Source organism: Diabrotica undecimpunctata, chromosome 8 (assembly GCF_040954645.1).
Source record: "Diabrotica undecimpunctata isolate CICGRU chromosome 8, icDiaUnde3, whole genome shotgun sequence".
NCBI classification, from domain to species: Eukaryota; Metazoa; Arthropoda; class Insecta; order Coleoptera; family Chrysomelidae; genus Diabrotica; species Diabrotica undecimpunctata.
This window is the reverse complement of record NC_092810.1, coordinates 33,928,205-33,951,201: the sequence shown is the minus strand read 5'-3', so window position 1 is coordinate 33,951,201 and position 22,997 is coordinate 33,928,205. Positions and strand designations below refer to the sequence as shown.

The 22,997-nt window shown below is 33.2% G+C and overlaps 1 protein-coding gene across 1 annotated transcript in view; it reads right to left on the bottom strand.

The window, feature by feature from the left end:
• The window catches only part of LOC140447412 (pyrokinin-1 receptor-like), a 649,679-nt gene that overhangs the window by 357,169 nt on the left and 269,513 nt on the right, over window positions 1-22,997 (bottom strand). Inside the window, exon 4 of the mRNA XM_072540050.1 lies at window positions 16,592-16,945. Coding sequence (XP_072396151.1) covers window positions 16,592-16,945 — 354 coding nt within the window. The remainder of the gene's footprint in view (window positions 1-16,591; window positions 16,946-22,997) is intronic.

Sequence of the window (22,997 nt, the reverse complement as noted above, 5' to 3'; positions counted from 1 at the left end):
GAGAGGGATTAGGTGAGATTAATACTTAAATGAGGTGGTTTAAAAGAAAACGTGCTCGTTTATAGGAACGTATGAAGACTCTTACTCCAAACATAATTTAATACGAAAAGGAAGACTTTTAAGTACAAAAACTTATACGTATTCAAAGCGATAAAAAATTAATAATCTCTAGACAGATAACTGAAAATATAGTCCAGTCTCCAAAAAATCGACGTTTGAAGATATTTTTTCCATACTTAAACTACAAATTAACAAAAATAATTGTACAAACCCGAATTTTAAACGATTTTATATGCTGTTCAGTAAACTTTCCATATAAGTTACTTGTCTTTATACCTTTAGTTTTTAAAATTAAATAGCGATCTTACATTGTTTAGGTATAAGTAAAAAAATGGCTTTCAGTCTTTTACATAACATTTTGTTTATTACATTGTTATCAATCAAAGAATGCCACGAAAAAGTCTTTATTTGCTAATTGCTCTGGTCCACTAGAAAGTGTCTAGTGACGACAGGGAAAGGTACCGATACGTAAAAAATATTAGTAAGCTAGTATACTATTAATCTTCATTTATTTCATTTTTATTTCATCTATACTTTTACAATTATCTGAACTAAGGGCACGCCTATGTCAGCAGATAATACTAAAAGTTATTTTTTATTTTTTCAATGTATTCGTTTTTTTACGGAGCTATGAACTCAAATATTAAAAAAGTTTAAATCGAGTTTAAACCATAGAATATACAGAATCTTATTAATATGTTTTGTCCAATTTGTAAGCGACTTTCAGAAATAATGAGAGCTTCTTACTACGAAGCTCTTATTACGAAATAAAGCGTAGCCGACATCAAGTACTTGTCTGTCCTCAGTATAAGTATAAACTTTTAGATCGGTCTGCCTGCTGTCCTAATGAGATCAAATTAGGGGCAATTTGGTGAGGCTTTGAATTGTGAAAAAACTTAAAGACTAGTAGGTAGGCACTTATCGAAGACGACCGAATAAAATCAAAAGTTAAATAATAATTGAAAAGCTTAGATGTTTTGTAAGTAAAAGCAATAAGCAAAAAACATATGGCGACTAAAAATTGCGATATTACACTGTGTATATTTCTTTGCTAGAGTAATTAAAATTTCTACAAATGTGTATAAACAGAGAAAGTTTAGAAATTTATACAACTTATAAAGTTTGCTCGCTAGAAAGCCTAAACAAAACGACTTTCTTGACGATATTATCGATGGGCATCGAGCTTAATGAGGGGGCCAAGATTATTTACTAACAATGAGGTGTTGAATCTTTCTTCAACACTATGTATCGCGGCTACTTATTTATAGCATTACTATTCCCCTACTGAAGCTATTACACGACACTTTAGTTTCTAATTTTATTGTAGTAATGGACAAACTAAAACTGATTTACCGAAATTCTTTATTCACCGTTTTGCAGTACGTGTTGTTTCTTTAACAACAGCTTGACAGGAAGTGTGTATAAATGGCACCTACCATTGTATCTCTTACCTGCTAGTATGGCCGTATCCCCACCTGGTATTATTTCAGTAATATTTTCTTTTTATTCTCTGTATAGACCTTTCTTTCTTGGAGCATAGATTTTAATTAGTGATGAATAGGTATACTCTTATATGCAATGGTAAAACATAGATAAAAATTAAGACCAAGTGGCAAACAAAATGTTGGGATCTGAGTAAAATAAAAAAAAGAGCCTTACAAACAGAGATTGCAAAAGAAACTGAATTACAATTTAAAGAAAACACGTGTTAGAATAGAATCAAAACTAATAATCAAACAAAAAAAAATACCTTATTAGTCAAAAAGAGACAAAAAAAAATACATAGTGAGATAAGAGAAATAGGGAACCTGTAATTATAGTTTATTTTTATGAACGAGAGAGTAATTAGCATAATTTTAACTGGTAGCTCCGACCACTCCATGGGCGTGCTCAAGATTAATTGAAAAATTACTTTGAATAATTGTAAAAAATAAATGAATTATTTCAGTGTTATAAAGTGTTATGTGTATGTAAACAAAAGTGACCTCTTTTATCACACACTATATTAGAACTGACTGGCCTACATTAAAAAGGGTTTTAAAAATTCACATTTTTTTTAATTTTTAAAAATTACAAAAGAGAAAAAGAGTTTTTAAAACCGTCTAAGGTATATTAAATAGATGAATAAAAATATTAATATAAAACTTACAGCTACTTGTTACAAATCCAAATCAGATTTAGAAGATGAACTTTCAGAACCAAGATTTATAATAACTGGCTCGATCATTTTATCAGTAATATTGTCCAGCTTCCACATTTTTTCCTCTTCTTTAATAGTGTGATTTACTGCCTTTACCCAGTTTTCAGGTTTTACATTATTTACAGCCTCCAAAAACAACTGTTTAACATCATGAATTTTAAAAGTGGTATTTTCTTGAAACTTCACTCTTTATCTGGGCCCATACCAGTTTAATCGGGTTTAATTCACAATGATATGGTGGGGATCTAAGTACTGTCATTCCACGATTTTTGGCAATTTCATCAATTTCGTATTTTTTAAATTTTTCTTTATGAAGGGCACACAACGAATAAAGTTCCTTTCTTATAGATCCGGGATGGTACGTAATATTTTTTGAACTCAGCCAATTCTGCAACTCTTTTTTTAACCACTTGGTTGTGGGCAGTCCTTCTATAAGTCTGGAGTGATAACTTGCATTACCCATTACTATTACAGAGTTCTTAGGAAGAAGATCTATCATTTGTTCGAACCATTCTTGAAAGACATCAGCGTTCATGTCTTCATGGTAGTCACCGGTACGAGTTGATTCAAAAGTTAATAAACCACCTTCAACAAAACCGTCTGAACTGCCAATGTGTACTATTATCAGCCTGCGTCCCTTTCCTGATGGTGGGTTTAAACCAGTAGATAAGTTATTTACAAAAGCGTGCCTTTGACTTGTAACAGTTTCATCCTGCCAAAATTTATTTGGTGTATGACCCTCGTTGATCCATGTTTCATCAAGATAAAATATTTTTCTTTTTTGGTTTCTCATTTCCTTTATGGTTCTTAGAAAATGTCTTCTCCATATGACAATATCGCTTCTTTCTAATAAAATAGACTTTCTGGGATTCATTTTCCAGCGGAAGCCTATTTCTTTTAAAAGTTTCCATAACGTACTTCGACTCATTTCTGGGAAATATTTACCATCTCGAACTGAGACAAGAACTTTATCCAATGTTGGAAATTCTTGTCTAAAGAAGAATTCATGCACTGTCCGTCGAAGTCCTTCTTTAAAATGATATTCTATTTGAAATTTTGGTTTCCCTGGAGCATTACGTGGCATTTGAAAACTACCTCATTTCTCTTCTTTAATAACTCTGTAAATCGTAGATTTCCCAACACCAAGTGTACTGCTAATTAACTCAACGGTCTCATCAACACTTTCACATAAACGTTTGTCTGTAAATGATTTAAAACAATTAAATATTAATGTTTTTTCATTAACTGTTAGAGGACCAATTTTTCGGCGTTTACACGGCACTTCCCAATTTTCCATAACACTAGTATACACAATAAACTGCACCTTGCAACTGAAGTACTTACTTTTAGTGAACTGTTAAGAATTTTGAATACGCCACTTGGACCTTCCTATATCTTCTCTTTCTTCTTCTAATGGCGCTACAACCCTTTGTGAGTCTTGGCCTGCTTAACAATGTTCTTCCATTCTGCCCTGTCGGATACTTTTCTTCGCCACTGCCTGATGTTCATGGTTTTAATATCCCTCTCTACGTCGTCTATCCATCTTTTACGGGGCCTTCCTCTTGTTCTGTTTCCTTGGGGCTTCCATCTCTGGACTACTTTTACAGCTCGATTATCTGGCATTCTTTCTAGGTGACCAAGCCAGTTTAGTCTTTGTGATTTTACAAATCTGACAATATCTGCGCTCTGCATTAGTTCATCCACCTTCAGGACCTTCCTATGTACAAAATGGAAAAACCCACTATCACATTTTCTGTGGAATAAGTTTAGAAGGTAATTATCTAGTCAATTACTGTCGTAGATTCCTGGAATTAAAGAATTAAATGTTTGATTGTTGAAACCCTTACTTCGTGGAATGCACTCATTTCAGATAAAATAAAACGTTTTATTTTATCTAAAGAATTAAACTTTATTTTACAAATAGGCAAAGAATTAAACTTTATTTTGCAAATAGATAAAATAAAACGTTTTATTTTATCTAAAGAATTAAACTTTATTTTGCAAATAGGTAGGTACTTATTAAACTTTTATTGGTTATATATAACCAATAAAATAAACATCTTACATTTCTTGCAAATTCATTAGTACCTGTTAAACTCCATCACTCCGACACTGGCAACCTTATTTAGGGATTAGTAACCCTCACAACTATTGTATTCTATTCTGCTCCAACCTTTATACCTGGTGGTCATACTCAATTTAAAATTGTTTTTCTATATACTTCTGTAAACTTGTTGACAAATATCTGTTTTTCATTGAGTCACCCGTATCAACAGTTTAGGGATTTGCATACATAATTTATTGTTTTATTACTCTCTCATACATAAAAATACACTATAATATAAACAACAGTTCACTATGAAGATTAAAGTGAACAGTTGGTGTTAAAACGCTAGCAGAGCTCACGTAAGCGTCAATTATTTTAAAAAGTGATATGGTCCGCTCCACCCGCCAATCAAAATCCTAGTGTCAGAAATGTTCGGGCCAAACCTTGCGCCAACCCCCGCGCCAATCCCCGCGCCAACCCCCGCGCCTAGCCATGCGCCAACCATCGCGTTAGTCCCGCGTCAATCCTAACGGTATATCCCACGCTCTACCCAAACCACGTCACCATCGACGGTTTAAATGAACTGTCCTCTGTTTCCAGTAACAGTAGTTCATCGGTTCTTAATAAGTGTAGTAGTGTCTGGAGGCTCAAGAGACTAAGACCTCGAAAGCCCTGAAGAAATTATTAAAGAGGATGCCGAAAACTCGGCGCAATGATAATCGAAGCGGTTCAACCCGGAAGACTGTTGAGTTGAATTTAATATTAATTCTTGTAATAGTATCGCCAACTGTCGGCCATTTTGACTGTTGTCAAGTGATTTATGTTAAGTTTGGTTTGGCAGTTCAGCCAAAGCAAAATTTATTTTGAAAATTATGTTTCTGTTCGAAATACGTATCGCGCACTAGTGCACTACGTCCATTTTATGATCAACATAATAGTCCACCAGAGCATTCGATTAACCATAGAACGCTTTCGCACAACTTTTTTGTTTTTTGGTGGTTTAAGCACCACAAGCGAATTTTGTTTAATGCCGAAGCTGATTTTTGGTTGAATAGCTAGTCAACAAACAAAACTACCGTATTGGAAGTGACGGTAATCTTCAAGTGTAACTTGAAGTTATGTTGAGAAGTCATTATATCTAGAAAAACTGACTGTTTGGGGGCTGGTAGAATCATTGATCTAAACTTCTTCAAAAATTATGCAGGCCAGAACTTACAAGCAATGATGACCGCTATGGAGCCATGATTACCGACTTTTTCATTACTCAGTTGAACAGTCATGAGGTGCAGGAGCTAGAGTTTTACAAGACTGTGCAACATTTCACACAGCTCGTGTTACAATTGATTTATTAAAGGAAACGTTTTATAACCGCATAGTTTCACGTTTCGGACTCATGAACTGACCTCCAAGATGGTGCAATTTAACACCGCTAGAATATTTTCTGTGGGGATATGTGAAGTCGCTAGTCTACGCCGATAAGCCTGAAACGATTGACCACTTGGAGGACAACATTCGCCGCAGTATTGCCGATATAATTGGACCTCCAGATTAGACTACTTCAGGGCCAGCCGTTGCAGTCATATGTCAGAAATTATATTTAAATTATAATGCCAAAAGGTTATGTTTCGAATAAAAGTAATTTCATGTCAATTTAAAAAAATCATCTTTGTTTTATTCCATTTCAAAGTTTTGTACCTCTAAAAAAACAGCCCACCTAAAAAAGACACTAACAATAATGCAGTATTAATAAAAAATTATCTGGAGGCCTTTGAAATGTGGCTGCACAGACGTATACTAAAAATTCCATGGACGGCTATGCTGACAAATGTGGCAGACCTTGAGAGAGCAAATGCTGCTCGCGAGCTGCTTGATAACATCAAATGTAGAAAGATGGCCTATTTTTGACACGTAGTAAGGGGAGACCAATATAATATTCTTCAACTTATTATGATGGGTAAAATCGAAGGACGCAGAGGAATTGGTAGAAAACAGGCCTCTTGGTTGAAGAATATCATGGAGTGGACAGGAATGAGGAAAGCTGAGCAACTCTTTAGAATAGCTCAAGACAGAGACAGTTTCGCCATGTTAATAGCCAACGTCAAGGGGACTTGATAGGGCACGTTAAGAAGAAGATTATGTTATCGTTAAACTTAGTTATTTCTTAGTAGGTGGTTCTTCATTATTTTTTTAGTCTGCTGATACTTCATCTGATAGTTGCATTTGTTGTCTTTGATTTTAATTATATGCGTTTAAATGTTTTTTGAAATATTTGGTCTAATAGATTTGCTTCTTTATCTTTATAATATCTTAGTGTGGTGTTATGGCCGGTTCGGTATGGCTTTTGTTTGTTGGTAGAGGTTCCTGATTTGTTTATTTTTAAAATCTTCACATTTTTTTTTCTACATATCTTCTTCACTATCCTTCTCTGTTTAGCTGCCTATTCCTTGGCATTACTTTTTGATTAGTTGTTACTATCTGCTTTCTATATCATCTAAGGCTGCCTTGCTTATAAATTTCTCTAAAAATTGCTCTCTGATTTTTTTCCTATTATTTTCTATTTCCTATAGAGATGATGAAATATGGTGGAAAACTGCTAAATAATTGGATATGCAAGATCATAAAGGAGATATGGATAAAAGAACGAATACCAAAAGATTGGAAGGAAGCCATTATTTGCCAACATTATTACACAAAAAACGAGACAAAACAGAATGCAGTAATTACAGAGGAGTAGCGTTACTAAATACCGTATATAAAATCCTATCAAAATCCATAAAAGATAAGCTAGAAAAAGAAGTTGAAAATATAATAGGCGAATATCAGTGCGGATTTAGACGAGGGAGAAGCACAACGGACCAAGTATTCATAATCAGAGAATTACAAGCAGAAAGCTATGAACACAACTTACCAACAATAGTGCTATTCGTCGACTTCCAGCAACATACGATAGAATAAAAAGGAAGGAATTAAAAGAGACCCTTGAGGAACTGTGAGTTAGCAGAAAGTTACGTAACATGATACATCTTACTTTAGAGAATACAGAAAACAGAGTCAAAGTAAACAATCATGTATCGGACAAATTTATAGTAAACGAAGGATTAAGGCAGGGCGATCCTTTGTCATCATTACTCTTCAATTTATGCTTAGAAAAAATAATGCGAGAAGCGAAAATCAATAGAGAAGGACTCCTATACCATAAAAGACACCAAGTTTTGGCATTTGCGGATGATATAGTGTTGCTGGCAAGAGGAAAAAAAGAGCTACAGGAGATAGTACAGAGAATAGTAAAAGCAGCAAAGAAAATGGGACTTTACATAAATGAAACTAAAACAAAATGTATGCAGTGGACAGATGATCAGTTCAGGGATGGACAAAAGTTTAAAGTAGAAGTAGAAGAAAGATTATCATACGAATTCGAAATACCTAGCTACAATAATATCACGCAAACCTAACATTAAAGAAGAAATACAAGCTAGAATAATGGTAGGCAATAGAAGTGTACATTGTACATGCTCTTAGCGGAATGTTGAAAAGCAAGTTTTTATCAAAAAAGGCAAAAATACAGTTATACAAAACAACTATACAACCAATAGTAACGTACTGCAGTGAGACATGGAGAATGACAAAAAATGAACAAAATTTACTGGAGATATGGGAAAGGAAAATCCCGAGGAAGATATATGGAGGAATAATAAGGGACGGTCTATGGATAAGAAAATCAAATGATGAGTTAAAGAAATTATATAATCAACCTAACATAATAGGAGTCATAAAGGCACAGAGACTAAGATGGCGAGGTTACCTAGAAAGGATGTCGAACACGAGGACTCCAAAAAGGGTACTGAACTACACTATAACTTTAAAAAAGAGAAAAGGAAGGCCAAAAAATAGATGGAATCAGGAGGTAGAAAAAGATATGGAAGAAATTGGACTAGAAGGCCAGAAAAGAAAAATGAATAACAAGAAAGAATGAAGAAAAATCACATATCGAGCCAGAGAAGATCTCAGTACATAAAGGAAAGCGAAAATGAAGAAAGAACAAACTTTTTAAGCCATGGGCGGCCTCTAAGGCTTTTAGTGCTATTGTATATATATATATATATATATATATATATATATATATATATATATATATATATATATATATATATATATAATTAAATTGTTTATTTATTTTCTTGTAAAAAAATTAAACATGAAATTCATCAAAGTTTTGTACAAAAATTTCCCCATCGTTAGAGGAGTATAAAACAAACGGCAATAAAATCCATTAAGAATACGTGGTAAATGCGTCTAATTGGAAAAAAGCCTCAAGAGAATATTGAAAGCTATTCACTTTTTGGTCCACACTTATTGGAGCTAAAAACGAGCAAAAGCTTTCCACTAACAAGAAAATTAGCGAATTATAAAAGAACGAAAATCAGACAACCGTGAAATGAAAGATTAATGGATACTGTTTTATAAATTTGATTAAGGCCAAATGATTATTGAAAGCTATAGGGAACAATAATTGTGTAAAAGGAAATCGATGGCTCCAGCTTACTTAGAAAACGAAGTGTTAATCTTTTGATTAATCTTTCGACTAATTGCATAGAATAGATATTTGTTTGATTTTATAAAAAATATAATTTATATAAATATTATTTAATTTATTTTTTGCAATGGTAATCAGTATAGTAGACTTCCGTTAGTTCGGTAACGGCTTAGTCCGGCCGGCTCTCTGAGCATGAGTCACGCACATGCGAGCACCAGCCAGACGCGAGTAGGCAGCATAGCAATTCTCAACTTGTTTACCATATTGTATTCTTTGACCATAAGGACTCATTTGCACATACCAGCGTACTCGGCCGAGTGAAAAGCGCGCGTATCTACTAGCAAGTGTTTTCGTATTCACACATGCAACTTTAACTAGCATATTTTTTTGCATTAGTTTAGTTGAGTGTGTAGCGTCCCAAAAGCTAATACAAGGATATTGATTTGAAAACAAATTAATAATGAGTAGTCGGGCTATAAATCGTTGTATAGACAACTCGATAACGATTTTAATTGAACAAATAGCAGACATATTGGAGGATATATTGGGTGAACAGAAGTCAAATGGTAGAAGAAATAAAGTGTGGGTCAAAAATTGGATCGCACGTTGTCCATATATGGGAGCCTCTAGCAAGCTTCTGCAGGAATTGAAAACTAAAGATATTTCTGCATATAGGAATCATCTTCGAGTTACTTTTAAAAGTTTCAAATGACATTTAGCGAACGGATACCCATATGAGAAATGCAATTCCTGCTAGGACAAAGCTGAAAGATGCATTAAGATTTCTTGCTATTGGAGAGTGTTATGGGTCTTTGAAATTTCTATATAGAATTCCACGTTAAAAAATGTGTGAGTTTATTCCAGAAGTTTGTAAGGCAATAGGGGTTGTTCTTAAAAGTTCTAATAAAATAACTTCTAACAATTTTTCAGTTATTTATGTATTTAGATTGAGTTTGGAATACAATATATTACATTACAAATTATAAAACTCCTCAACGTGAGATTCTTCAATTGAATCTATGGGACGAACAGCTTTTGAGTGTATATCTCCAGTAAATCTACTAATTATCTCATTCGAATTTGAGGCTCAAGCGATTACTATTGTTATTATAGGTATTGACTGATACTTTCCTGAGAGTAGGGGGGTCACAGGAGCATCCCATGACTCTTCTTGCAAATTGGTTTCTTTCATCAACGAAATACGTTCATCTGCTAATAAAGTCTGCATCTTTGTTTGTACTCTATGAAAATTTACCAGCGGCATCTGCCGCAATTGACAAGCTACATTTTTCCCAAAAAAATCAAATTCATCATCACCTTGAACAGTGGTACTTTTTAATTGTTTTAGTTCGTCAATCACATTTGATACTGCTGCAATTCCCTCATCTTGTTATCTTTTTTTTCTGACAATTTGTGCACGACGAGGTGTTTCAGCGGTAGGTGTTGGAGTAACGACCTGAAAACTATTCGGCTCTTCATGATCCTGTACTTTAATTTCTGTATTGTTCTAAACTATATTTCAGATTGCTATCTACAGAGTATTATTATTATTTTTAGTTTTGGCTTAATTTTTTATGGCGTGATTTTTCTCCCTGAAACTGCTGGAAAATAGTAAATTTCAAAAGAAACTACACAAGATCCAGTTCGGTACAACCTGATCTACCTCCAGACGAAATGAATCAATTTTTTACTACAATTTCAGAGAATATAATTACATCTCTTTCCAATATTAACGTCGATGTCCTCGTCAATTACAGAAATTATCCTTCTCCGAGCAAGTCCTTTTTTTTCGTCCCGTTCTGGAAGAAGAGATCTCTCAAATAATAAAGTCTCTTAGTAATTCTAATTGTAGGGACGTTCACGAAATTAATAGCAAAATTTTAAAAGAAACTTACCAAATAATTTTAACACCTTTCACTCATCTTATTAATTTATTTCTATCAACTGGAGTATTTCCAGAAATACTAAAATATTCAAAAGTACTACCAATCTACAAAAAAGGTGATTCCTTAAAAACTGACAATTACAGACCCATAAGCATTGTTTCTACTTTTGGGAAAGTGATTGAAAAAGTTATCAAACAACAATTTTATTGCTATTTTGAGTCAAATAATTACTTTAGCAACTCACAATATGGATTCAGAAGTGCTCGTTCTACTACGAACGCGGTATTTAATATTGTGAGGGAGGTGATTGAGGGGCTTGAACGCGGCAATCGCATAGCAATTTCTCTTTGCGACTTGCCGAAGGCTTTTGATTGCGTTTCACACGACATTTTGCTTCACAAATTAAATTACTATGGAATCAGAGGTATCCCTCTTAAGCATATATCTTCTTATCAATGTGACAGACACCAGGCGGTAGTCTCTAAAGGTCATCTCTCTGATTTTCTATCCGTAAAACATGGAGTCCCACAAGGTTCGGTCTTAGGACCTCTTTTGTTTATTATTTATGTCAACAATCTGCCTAAATTCATATCTCTGTACAAAACCATACAATTCGCAGATGATACGACATACGTTATATCAGGAAAAAATAATGATGATTTAAAAATGTCTCATGAGCAAGTTTCTACTAAATCTAGCTCATGGTTTGCTGCAAACAAACTAAAACTTAACTCTGACAAAACGCAAAATTTGGTTATATCTGCAAGTAATTTACACAATGATCTAGTTAACAAGAAGACTGTTAAACTATTGGGAATAACCATAGATAATCGACTTAACTGGTCGGCTCATATCTCACAACTTAAGAAAAAACTATCAAGTTCATTATTTGTTATTCGCCAACTAGCAAGGGTTGTCAACTTTGAAACATTAAAAATGACATATTTTTCCTTATTCCACTTTCATCTAAACTATGGTGTAATTATATGGGGCAATTCAACAAATGCACTTCAAATTTTTAGAATGCAAAAGAAAGCTGTCAGGATTTTAGCAGGGGTTAGATATCTAGAACACTGCCGACCTTTCTTTATAAAATTCAAAATTATGCCGCTACCTACTCTGTTGATATTTCAAGTTTTAACTGAAATTCACAGAAAACGTGCTCATTTAATAAAGCAGTCTGATGTCCATGTTCACAATACGCGAAACTGTCACTACCTACGAACAAATCGCTGTAGATTAAGTCTTTCAGAAAAAAATAGTCTTAATTATAATTATTACAATATTTTACCAAAAAGTATAAAATAGCTAAGCTGTAATAGTTTCGATAAAGTTATAAAAAAATATCTTCTAAAACATTGTTTTTACTGCTCAGAAGAATATATGACTCATTGCAGAACATCGACTGAACTGCTTACCGTAACTTTGCCTTAAATGTTTTTCTGTTTATTATATGTTCTTGTTTGTATATATTATTTAAGTTACGTTTTATATTCGTTTTTTAATACTATGTATGTTCTTCTTGACTTGCTACAAACAATATTTGTATTGTTATGTAGTTAAATAAATACTCTACTCTACTCTACTCCCTTTTACAGTATTATATAAAATTCAGTTTTTCTAAATTGTAACCATTCTCTTGACATATTTGGAGTAAAAATTCTAATTTCAGGTACCTTATACAAGAGAAGATTGGGGAATAATCAAAGAAGGTTTCAGAACAAAATGGAACTTTCCGGGGTGTATACGAGCCATAGATGGAAAACATATAAATATTAAAGCTCCTGCAAACTGCGGTTCTGATTTTTTTAACTACAAGGGCTGTAATAGTATAATACTATCGGCTTTATTTGACGACGATTACTGTTTTTCCTATATCGAGTTGGATCTAATGGAAGAGCTTCTGATGGGGGTGGTGTTGCAAATTCATCGCTGCTAAATATCTTAAAAAGTAAGACTCACAACTTACCAAAGGATGCTGTCGTAATGGGAGATGAAGGTTTTAGACTGACACCATATTTGATGAGACCCTATTCTGTTCGAGGAGTGATAGACAAATAAAAGAGAATTTTTAACTACCGCTTATCTAGAGCACGGAGGATTGTTGAAAATACCTTCGGGATACTTGTTTTCCGATTTCGTATATTTAAAAAACATATTACACAAAAACCATATACAGTTGATTAAATAGTCACTGCTGCATGCAGCATTCATAATTGGCTGAGAAAAACTAGCAAAACCTATATTACCAGCGAATGTGTAGATTCTGACGATATTATCACGGGCGACTTAAATTTTGGGAAATGGCGATCTGAACTGAGTAAGGAACTAAAATCTGTCTCATCTAGAGGCAGTAATAATTATTTCCGAGAAGCAGAAGTTATCAGAAGCCAATACGTTGACTATTTGAATGGTAACGGAAGTGTCTCCTGGCAAAACAAATTCATAATTTATATGAAAGGCTTTATATAGTTCGACAAAAGACCCCAAAATGCCTCCAACAAGAATATGGAAAAAAACAATGAACAGAAAATTACAAAAATCATGTTACATAGTGGTAAAAAAGAAATCAGCGGGCATTGATTAAAATCGTGAGTTTTCGCGCGCTTTGTTCGACTGTTTTAAACGATCCAGCAGTGATAATTTAAAGTAAAAGTAAGTATTACAATGTTTTATTATAAAATTAAAAGATGCTCCACCGATTTCAGTTTTTTTGCAATAGTTTTTTGTTAAATCGTTGAAAATGTCTATTATAGTTTAGATTTTCAGTTTGTTGGTAATTATAGTAGGTAATGGTGTAAATTAATATTAATTGTTGTTTTCTAGGGCTATTCTCACGCATGCTAATTTAGAATTTTGAAATCAAATAATTTCTTAATAGGATATGATTATATTTAAAACTCCATTGATATTGACCAAAAAGATTGTTTCGTTTAGGAAAGTGGTATATATATTTACCAATGGTTTATCAAAAAGAAATATGGCCATTTATACGAGGTCGAAGAGTTGAAGTGAAGTTATAAATAGACCGAAAACACATCGAAAAGGATTACGTGGTTTGATTATTTTAGAAGTTTATACAGAGGAACAACAAATGAAGTTAAAACCACAAATATCAAAAAATATCATAAACGAAGAAGTTTAGATAAGCAAACATGAAGTACAAAAGACACAAACTAAAAAAAAAAAAAGAACAGCTGCGGTAATATGCAGATGTAATATGCTGCAGATGTGATACTAAATGAATTGTCGGATCAACTGACAACGTTAATTAGCAAGATTTTAAAACGCAATAAAATACCACAATAAATAAAATACATGACGACTTCGACTAAAAAAACTGGAACATTATTAATCAGTAAAGAAGGAATGAGTTGTAAACTGGAAGCCGATGGAGTTAGCAAGTAATGAAAATAAAGTATCGATGGATTACACAGTTCAGTTATGAAAAAGAATGAAAAGAGACAATATTATAATGAATATTAATACATTTATTGTTTAAAAATGAGGTATCTTGAGAATGGTATAAATATGTACCACCAAACTTTTTTTTTTCAGTGGTATCTATATGTACCACTAGTGGTACATAAGACCAAAAAACTACCACCGAAATGATGCCGTGATTACTAATTTTTGGTAAATTATATGCCGCAAAACTCATTTATTACAAAAAAACATATTTGAAAGTCTCTTCTACTGGGTCCTTTAAGGGATTAAACTATTTAATATTGGAAACTATTGGCGCATAATACAGGTACGAATTTTCAATTAAACTTTACATTTTCTCGGAAATATTAGACTTACAATGAAAAAATACAAATTTTATACACTTTTAATTTTAAATTTTAAAATATATCCTTATATTAGCATAAAGACTACAGCCTGCTCTAAACTCCGCACTAAAATAATAGGATTTATTTTCGATTACAATGTTATAGCCATTTGACTTAAAGTTAACGATTACGGTTTTAATGAAGGTGATTTCAATGACCGTTTTGGGCGATCATTTTTTTATTTTATTATGCCGCAATGGCGGGCATAAATATCCGGTAAAAACGGCATAAAATAGAATTTTTGGGCCTTTTTCCATTACATTTTAGTACGCGAATCGCGAACGCCGTTTATGGGAGCAGTCTGTAATCATACGATAGAATTATATTAAATGCCTATATAATTTCATCAATTTTAAGTCTTCTATAAATTATTGAAATATATAATAATCTCTTTGAAGTCTTGCTTAGCATCAATAAATAATGCTTTAACGTCAAACAGTAAGATACATTCTGCAGTTGAGAATAAAATTTATAGGCAGTAGTTTCTCAGAAATTAATGTGAATGCGATAAAGCGATGACATCGTTGCCAGTTTGTGATGAAAGATATTCTAGCAATTTATATTTTAATCATTCACATACAGCAAAATTATCATAGATTAATGATCAAATACGGCGTCTACGGCGTCAGGATCTTTCGGATCTGAATCTGTGTTGTTCATCTGATAAAATTGTTAGTTTATTGATTTTGTTGATTACGACTTTTGTGGTAAGCTTAAGTGCGGTTCTCAGTAGATTTATACTTCTTTAATTGTTGGGGTCTTCTTTATCTCCTTTCTTGAACATTATGCTGTTTCTCCATGCGTCTGGTACCTTGCAGTGCAATATTAGTTTTTGTATAAGTTTTGTCATCTTAAGTGTTATATTTTCTCCTCTGTGTTTTAGAAGCTCGTTGGTTATTCTGTTTGGTCCTGGTGACTTTCCATTTTTAAGTGAATTTATGGCTATATCTACTTCCTGAAAACTGATTTTAATTTCGTGTCTTAATTCGGGTACGTTATTGTGTTGACTATTATTTTCCTTTCCTTTAAGGTTCCTCAGGCAGTTCCCTCAGGCATCTTTCCCATTCGTTTGCTGGTTTTGCATATTGGTTTTTGTGTTCTGTAAAAGTCTCTTTCCATCCTGTTTGTAAACTGTTCCCAGTGATAATTTTTTGTTCTTCTTACCAACTGCTTTGCTTCATTTCGTATTCTTCTATAGGTGTCTCGGGATTCTGGAGTATTTGATATTTTGTACTTCGTGTGGACCTCACGTTTTTCTATATTTATACACAATATATAAATATAGAAAACATAGAAAAGTGGGACAATATTCTGTGTAAAAGTCATACACTAGAACGTCGCGTTCTGAGGACCAGTAGAATGGAATAGCAGATTAACGTTGCAATAAGATAGAGAGAGATAAATGGCTCATTGATTTCGTAGCTTAGCATTCAGTAGCGTATCGTTTACACTGTTGCAGTGAATTTTAAAAATTATTCTTAATATATTATATATGATATGAGACTTCTTTAACTTTTCAAAAATAGAAAAGTATATTTGAGTTAAAGAAAACGTAGTTTAGTTTGAAAAATATGTTAACAAAATAATAAAAAAAAATTATTTAAAAAATTTTCTTTATAAAAGATTTATTAATAAAATAAACCTATCGGGCTACATCACAGAACTTTTTTGGAATAACTATTCCATCATCAGTGCTATTTGGATGTACATATCTGAAGCCACTAAATATGTAGGTAAAAAAATTTTAAATGTAGTTTGAATATCTTTGAATTACATCTTATTTAAAAACTATGATGTTTAAGTTATAAAAGGAATTAATCACATGGCAACGTTGGACTACACTGGGGCTGAGCAACTTTTTTGCCGAGAGGCACTCTAAATATAATGACTTTTTTAGACAATTTATTATTTAGACTTAAGTTATTCTGCTAGTTATCACTGAAGGAGAGAATCATAAGAAAAGTATTTAAAATATTTAATTAAATTTTAAAACGTAAAAATGTCTATGATCAATTAAACTTAAAAACTTACCCAACATCTTGACGACATGTTTCGTGGCTTGAGCACTTCTCGCGAAGTTCTTCCTACCCTCTTCCTCTCCTTGTTCAACAACTTCACCGACAGTTCCTCCTCGGTTCATTACTATGACCTGCGTGGAAGGATGCATGTAGGTTACTACAGGTTTGTAGACTCGATGCCTCATCTTGACGCTGTTTCCTCTAGAAGGTCCTACGGTGGATTTCCGAAGCTGTAAACCGATGAAAATGTAGAGTATTGTAATTAGAGACATTGGGGCTACGAAGAATACGAAGAAGGATATTTCGAATGCGTGTGGAATCACTTGACGCTTGACATTGCAGACGCAGTAATCTTCACGAACATAACCTGTAAAATATGGTTTATGAGGATTTTTTTCCTATTCAGAAAATCTATCTCGTGACAGTTGGAAAGTTATAAATTATCACAGAAATTGATTGTAAAATAAAAAAGCTGTCTGATTAGAGCACGATTACATCAAACGATTTCAATAATTACATGATTTCAGTAGCTAAATTTCTTAGATTAGAAGTTCTTTTAATTTCACAAATGAAAACGAAGCCATAGATTTTTTAACAGATGCACTCTCCTTGCCACTCTTTATTTTTATTACCTGTTAGTGATACTGAAAAATTCACACTGTACGATTTTTTATTTCTTAAGCAAAGAAATAATTGTAGAAACAATCAATATAATTATTGTTAAATTAATTATACTTTATAATCATTGTGTTACTGAAGGGATTTACTGAGATGTATTAAAAGGAACAGAAGTGTTACCAGTGTTCAAATAGGGACCTTTAGATGAAACTGTAAATTATCGCCCCATCTCAATGATTCCCATTTTCGGCAAAATTTTTTAAAGTATTCCAAATGTTCGTTTAATAGAATATCTAGAAAAACACAAACTACTTCGCTGTAATCACTATGGCTTTAGAAAAAAATGTAACACTACATTAGCTATACAGAAAATTGTAAAGAATATAGTTGATGGCTTCGAGGAAGGTCATTTTGTGTCCTTTGTACGACTTACCCAAAGCTTTTAACTGTTTCACATGAAGTACTGTTAGAAAAAATGCATAAATACGGTATAAGGGAAAACAATCTTAACCTATTCAGATCATACTTAAACTTTAAAGTGAAAATAGGCAATTTTTCTTAATAACAGCTATTCTGAGTTTAACACCGTCGAGTAAGGGGTTCCTCAAGGCTTGATATTAAGACCCACTTTGTTTCTTATTTATCTGAATAATTCACTACAATTGTCCTATAAAATGTATATGCTTCGTAGAGGATATAACTCTCGTTAATACTAATAATAATTAACATAATGGTAAAATTAAAATATATAGTGATACTCGGAAAACAAAAACTGGTTTATACGTAATGGTCTGAATCTAAACGAAGACAATAATCAGAATTTGATATTTAGTTCCGATTGGAGGTATATCTCAAGAAATAGTATTAAGCTATTAGGAATCTTTCTAACTATAATATGGATTTTAGTGCTCATAGAGATTACTTAAGTTCTAGACTTGCTATAAGTATATTTTTAATACGTAACTTAGTTTATATACTTCCTAAAAGTTTCCTTAGAATGTGCTATTTTGCACTATTCCATAGCTTTACACTGTGAAATAACTGTTTGAGGTAATTCTTGTTACGCAGATAGAATTTTTAAATTCAAAAAAAAAATATTAGAATACTTGCAAGAGCTGAGTATAGGGACACTGTAAACCTTTATTTCTGGATTTAGGCATTATGTCACTACCTTTATGAATTTTATTTTTGTATTTCTCGATATAATTGTGGATTAAGGAGGAGATTGAGCCCAAAATCTGTTGTCCGTGGACATTCTGCGGTTTATCTCCGCGGCAGTGTTAAGGAGCGGTCCCAGGTATACAAATTCGTTCACTGCTTCGATGACGTCGTTTTCTATAACGAGTAGTCATAGGATTTGTGGTTGCGTGCTTATTTTTATCTACTTTATTTTGTTGGTGTTTATTATTAAACCCATTTTTGTAGCTGATTCTTTTAATGCTACAAACGCCTTTCGTATAGCGTTTTCCGTTCTCCCAACAATATTGATATCATCAGCATAGGCCAGGCTCTGCACTGATTTATTATATATTAAACCAGTTTTTGTGATTCGTGGTATACGTATTACTTTTTTCAGAGCCAGATTAAACAGTATACAGAAGAGAAGGTCTCCCTGGCGCAGCCAATTATTTGTTTTAAAAGGTTCAGACAGTTCCCCCTGAATTTATAATCTACATTCAACTTTTTTAAGAGTAAGTTTTGTTAAATTTACCAACTGATTTGGTATTCCTAGCTCTTTTATTGCTTTGAACATTTCTCTTCTATTCACAGAGTCATAGGCTGCTTTACAGTCTATAAATATGTGATAAGTATCAATGTCATATTTCAGTGTTTTTTCCAAAATTTGTTTTAGGTTTGCAATCTGATGAATTGTAGATTTACCACCTCTGAAACCAGCCTGTTACTTTCCTACTATCCGTTCTGCATATGATGCCATACGGTGACATAGTACTGTGGAAAATATTTTATTTAGAAGCGTAATTCCTCTGTGGTTAGAGCATTCAAATATATCTTCTTTTTGTGTATGGTGCAAAGTATTCCAATATTCAAATCATGAATGTGTTGCTTGTGTGAGTCCATTTTAAAAGAGGTAAAAAGAAATAAATTAGACTTACTCACAATCAGTTTAATTTTACTACCCAAGACGACCGGTTTCGATTTCTAAAATTTGCAAAGCATCATCAGGGCATCATCTTCGCAAATTTTAGAAAGCGAAACCGGTCGTCTTGGGTAGTAAAATTAAACTGATTGTAAGTCTAATGTATTTCTTTTTTACCACTTTTATTCCAATATTCCAATCATTGCGGAGGGATTCCTGTGTCCATATTTCTTTTATAAGATGCTGTAATTGGGGAGGGATTTCTGTGTCCATATTTCTGTTATAAGATGCTGCTTTTAAACGATGCTGTATTACTTTTATAAGATAATGGTATCATGGCCACCTTCTTTATATAGTTTAATTAGGAGATTATGTATTCCGGGTGATTTGGTTCTGGCTAGTTTTTTAACTGCATCTTTAACTTCAAGAATCGTTGGTGGTTCCTCTACCCTCTCGTCTGCTCACCTTACCTCATCTCTTTTGTCTTCCAGGTTATCTTCTTCCTCCATATTAAGTGCCTAGTTAAAGTATTCCACCCATCTACTCAATACATCTTTACTTGTTGTTAATAGGTCACCATTCTGACTTCTGCATTATCTTGTGGTTGCCTTGAATTCTTTTCTGTTGATGGTAACTTTCTTATAGAATGCTCTGAATTTTTTCTCTCTGTTAAGGATTTTCTATATATTTAAGTTCCGTATTTAGGTGGTTCCATTTTTTTCTTTTGTGTATCCTTATTTCTTCTCTTCTCTTTGTCTGGTAATTCTCTACAGTTGTTTTAGTTCGTCAGGTAAGCATCTTTCTGTAGGCTTCATTTTTTTCTCTTGTTGCGTTCTTGCATTTATTGTCAAACCAATGATTTTTACGGGCACAAATTTCTGTTCCTCTTTCATCTTTCGCTGCCGCTTCAGTGTCTTCCTTTATTCTAGTTCAGTAGGAGTCTATATCTGTCTGGACTTCTTCATTTACATTTTGGTTCCTTACCCTGTTGGTGATGTTTTTCGAGTACCGTTCTGCAATTGTCGCATCTCTCAGCTTTTGCACATTCTTTTTTTTGTATCCATTTTATTTTCTTTACTGGTATTTAAAATTCTAGCCCTCAATATTGAGATCACTAGGCAATAATCTGAGTCTATGTTTGCGTCTCTATAATTTCTGCAGTTTATTACCTCTGTTCCACGCCTTGAATCTATTAAGATGTGATCAATCTGACTCATTGTTCTTCCATCAGGAGAGGTCCAGGTTACCTTGTGTATGTTCTTATTTTCAACATAGGTGCTAGAAACTGTCATATTGAGTGCTGCTGCTAAGTTTATCAGTCGCAATCCATTATCGCTACTGATGTTGAGTAGGCCATACTTTTCTATTGTGGGCATGAAAACTCGCTCTCGTCCTATGCTTGCATGCATGTCACACATACATTCGTGTCAATACAATTTTAATGTCATTTCTAGGACATCTCCTGTAGGCTTGCTGTAGGTTTTTGAAGAACTGTTCCTTTATTTCATCTGGTTTATCATCAGTTGGTGCATTTGCATTAATCAAACTTTAATTAAAGAATTTCCCTTTCAAGCGCAAATAGCACATTCTTTGACTGTAGGTTTTAAAGTCAATAATTGGGCCTGTTGTTTTTTGGTTTACAATAAATCTCACCCCATCTATGTGTTGGCTTTCATTGCAGTCTTTATATAAATAATTCTTTTTTGTTTGTTAAAAAATAGTCGATTTCGTTCCTTGTATTTCCGTCAGGGCTTTCTCATATATATTTTCCGTGATTTTATTTTTAAAAAAGCTGTTCATGTGATAGAAATTGTTTTCCAAAAGGATAGTTAACAGTTGTTTGCCTGTATCATTTCTGCCACATTCCTCAGTGCATATTTTGGTGTTGAAATAGCCACCTATTTCACCTATTAAAAAGTGGCTAGGTTTTTCCCTGACTGCACAGGATATTTGATCGTCTCATAATTATTGACCTTCTTCATCTGGATGTCCTGTAGTAGTGGTGTACACTTGAACGATCTTTAAGATATATCTTGCGCTTATTTTGATGTTTAAGTAGACCACCCTTGTTGATATTTGGTTTAGACACAATTCTGCTGGCAGTGTCCCAAAAGCATCGCTAGCAACCGCGTGACGTGCGACCATTCAGTTTTTAGCATGATAGCTTCCACCTTAATTAACGGATTTGTTGCATCTGGTTTTCTCCATATTTTTCTTAAATATAATTAGGTGAGAAAGAAGGAGTAGATAGAAATTTTATACGTGGTGACATGGTTCTCCAAGGAGAAGGGTATTTAGTGGCAAAACCATGAGCTTGTTAGGGCAGGTTTGCTATTCCGGAAGTAGAATTTTATATCCGGCATAGTTTGCCGGAATCGCAAAAAGCAAAGTATCTACCAGCTACTATAGCTATCTACAATCATCGCCAGCTAACTTGGCGAGAGAGTACGCACAACGTCACAGAGAAATAAATTATGTTTACGCCCTATGATTCATCCTATTGGTTTACTATTTCTGATAAGTATATTCAGTAGCGTAGCGGTATAGGTCAAATAATTATTACACAATTAAAAAAGTAATATTTTTCGCAAGCTTTAATATATTATTAGAAAGATGAAATTGTAATTTTGTTTTATTCAATTTAAATAGTAAGCCATTGTTTATACAACAGTTTATAATATTTATTTAACTTAGTAAACAAATTATAAAATATTGACTGAATTTAATTCACAAATCTACTTTGATATTGGGTTTCAAATTAAATGGAGGATATTGTATAAATAAATGCAACACAGTAATTATTTAATTTTAATATTTTGGTTTTATTATAACACTAAAACAAGTACCCGTGTTGAAAAGTGGTATCTATTTGAAAATTAATTGATTGTTAATAATTTTCTTCATCTTCATCTTCGGAAGAAGAAAACTCTGTACTGGAAGAGTCACTGTCAAGATTTATAATAATTGGAGCTATTTGCGTGGCGTTATCAGCAACTATCTCGCTGTCCATATACTCATCTTCCTTCTTAATGACATGGTAACATCGTTTTCTCCACTCATTTGCATCAATATTAGTGAATTCTTCCTCGGCGAGTTTTTGTACGTCAGTTAGCTTAAATGTAACGTTTTTCTGCCTTATATTATTTTTGACTGTCGCCCATATTAGTTCGATAGGGTTTAGGTCAGGATGGTAAGGAGGTAAACGTAAAGGAATATGGCCATGCGCACGTAGAATTTCGTCGAATTTGTATTTTACATGATGAGGTTTATGATATTTAATTATTTCATACAGTTCAGGCTTTAAAGCACTAGGTGTAAATGAAATATTTTTCTGCATTAACCATTCTATCATTTGATTTTTGTTTGAGTTTGATGTAGGCGCCCGCTCCAACTGAATGCTGTGATAAGGTGCGTTATCAAAAACTAATACCGAGTTAGCAGGTAAATTAGGTAATAAATGTTCTTGTAACCACTTTCCATAGTTGTCTGAATTCATTTCAGAGTGGTAATCCCCTGATTTTGAACCTGATTTAAAGATTAATAACCCATTTTTTATGAATCCCATATCCCCACCGGCATGCACTATTATTAGTCGTTGACCTTTGGAAATATTTGAAAATAACCCCTTGGTTGATTCGTCAGTCCAGTTCTTTGAAGAAGTATGACCGCTGTGTAAGTAGGTCTCGTCAACATACACGATTGG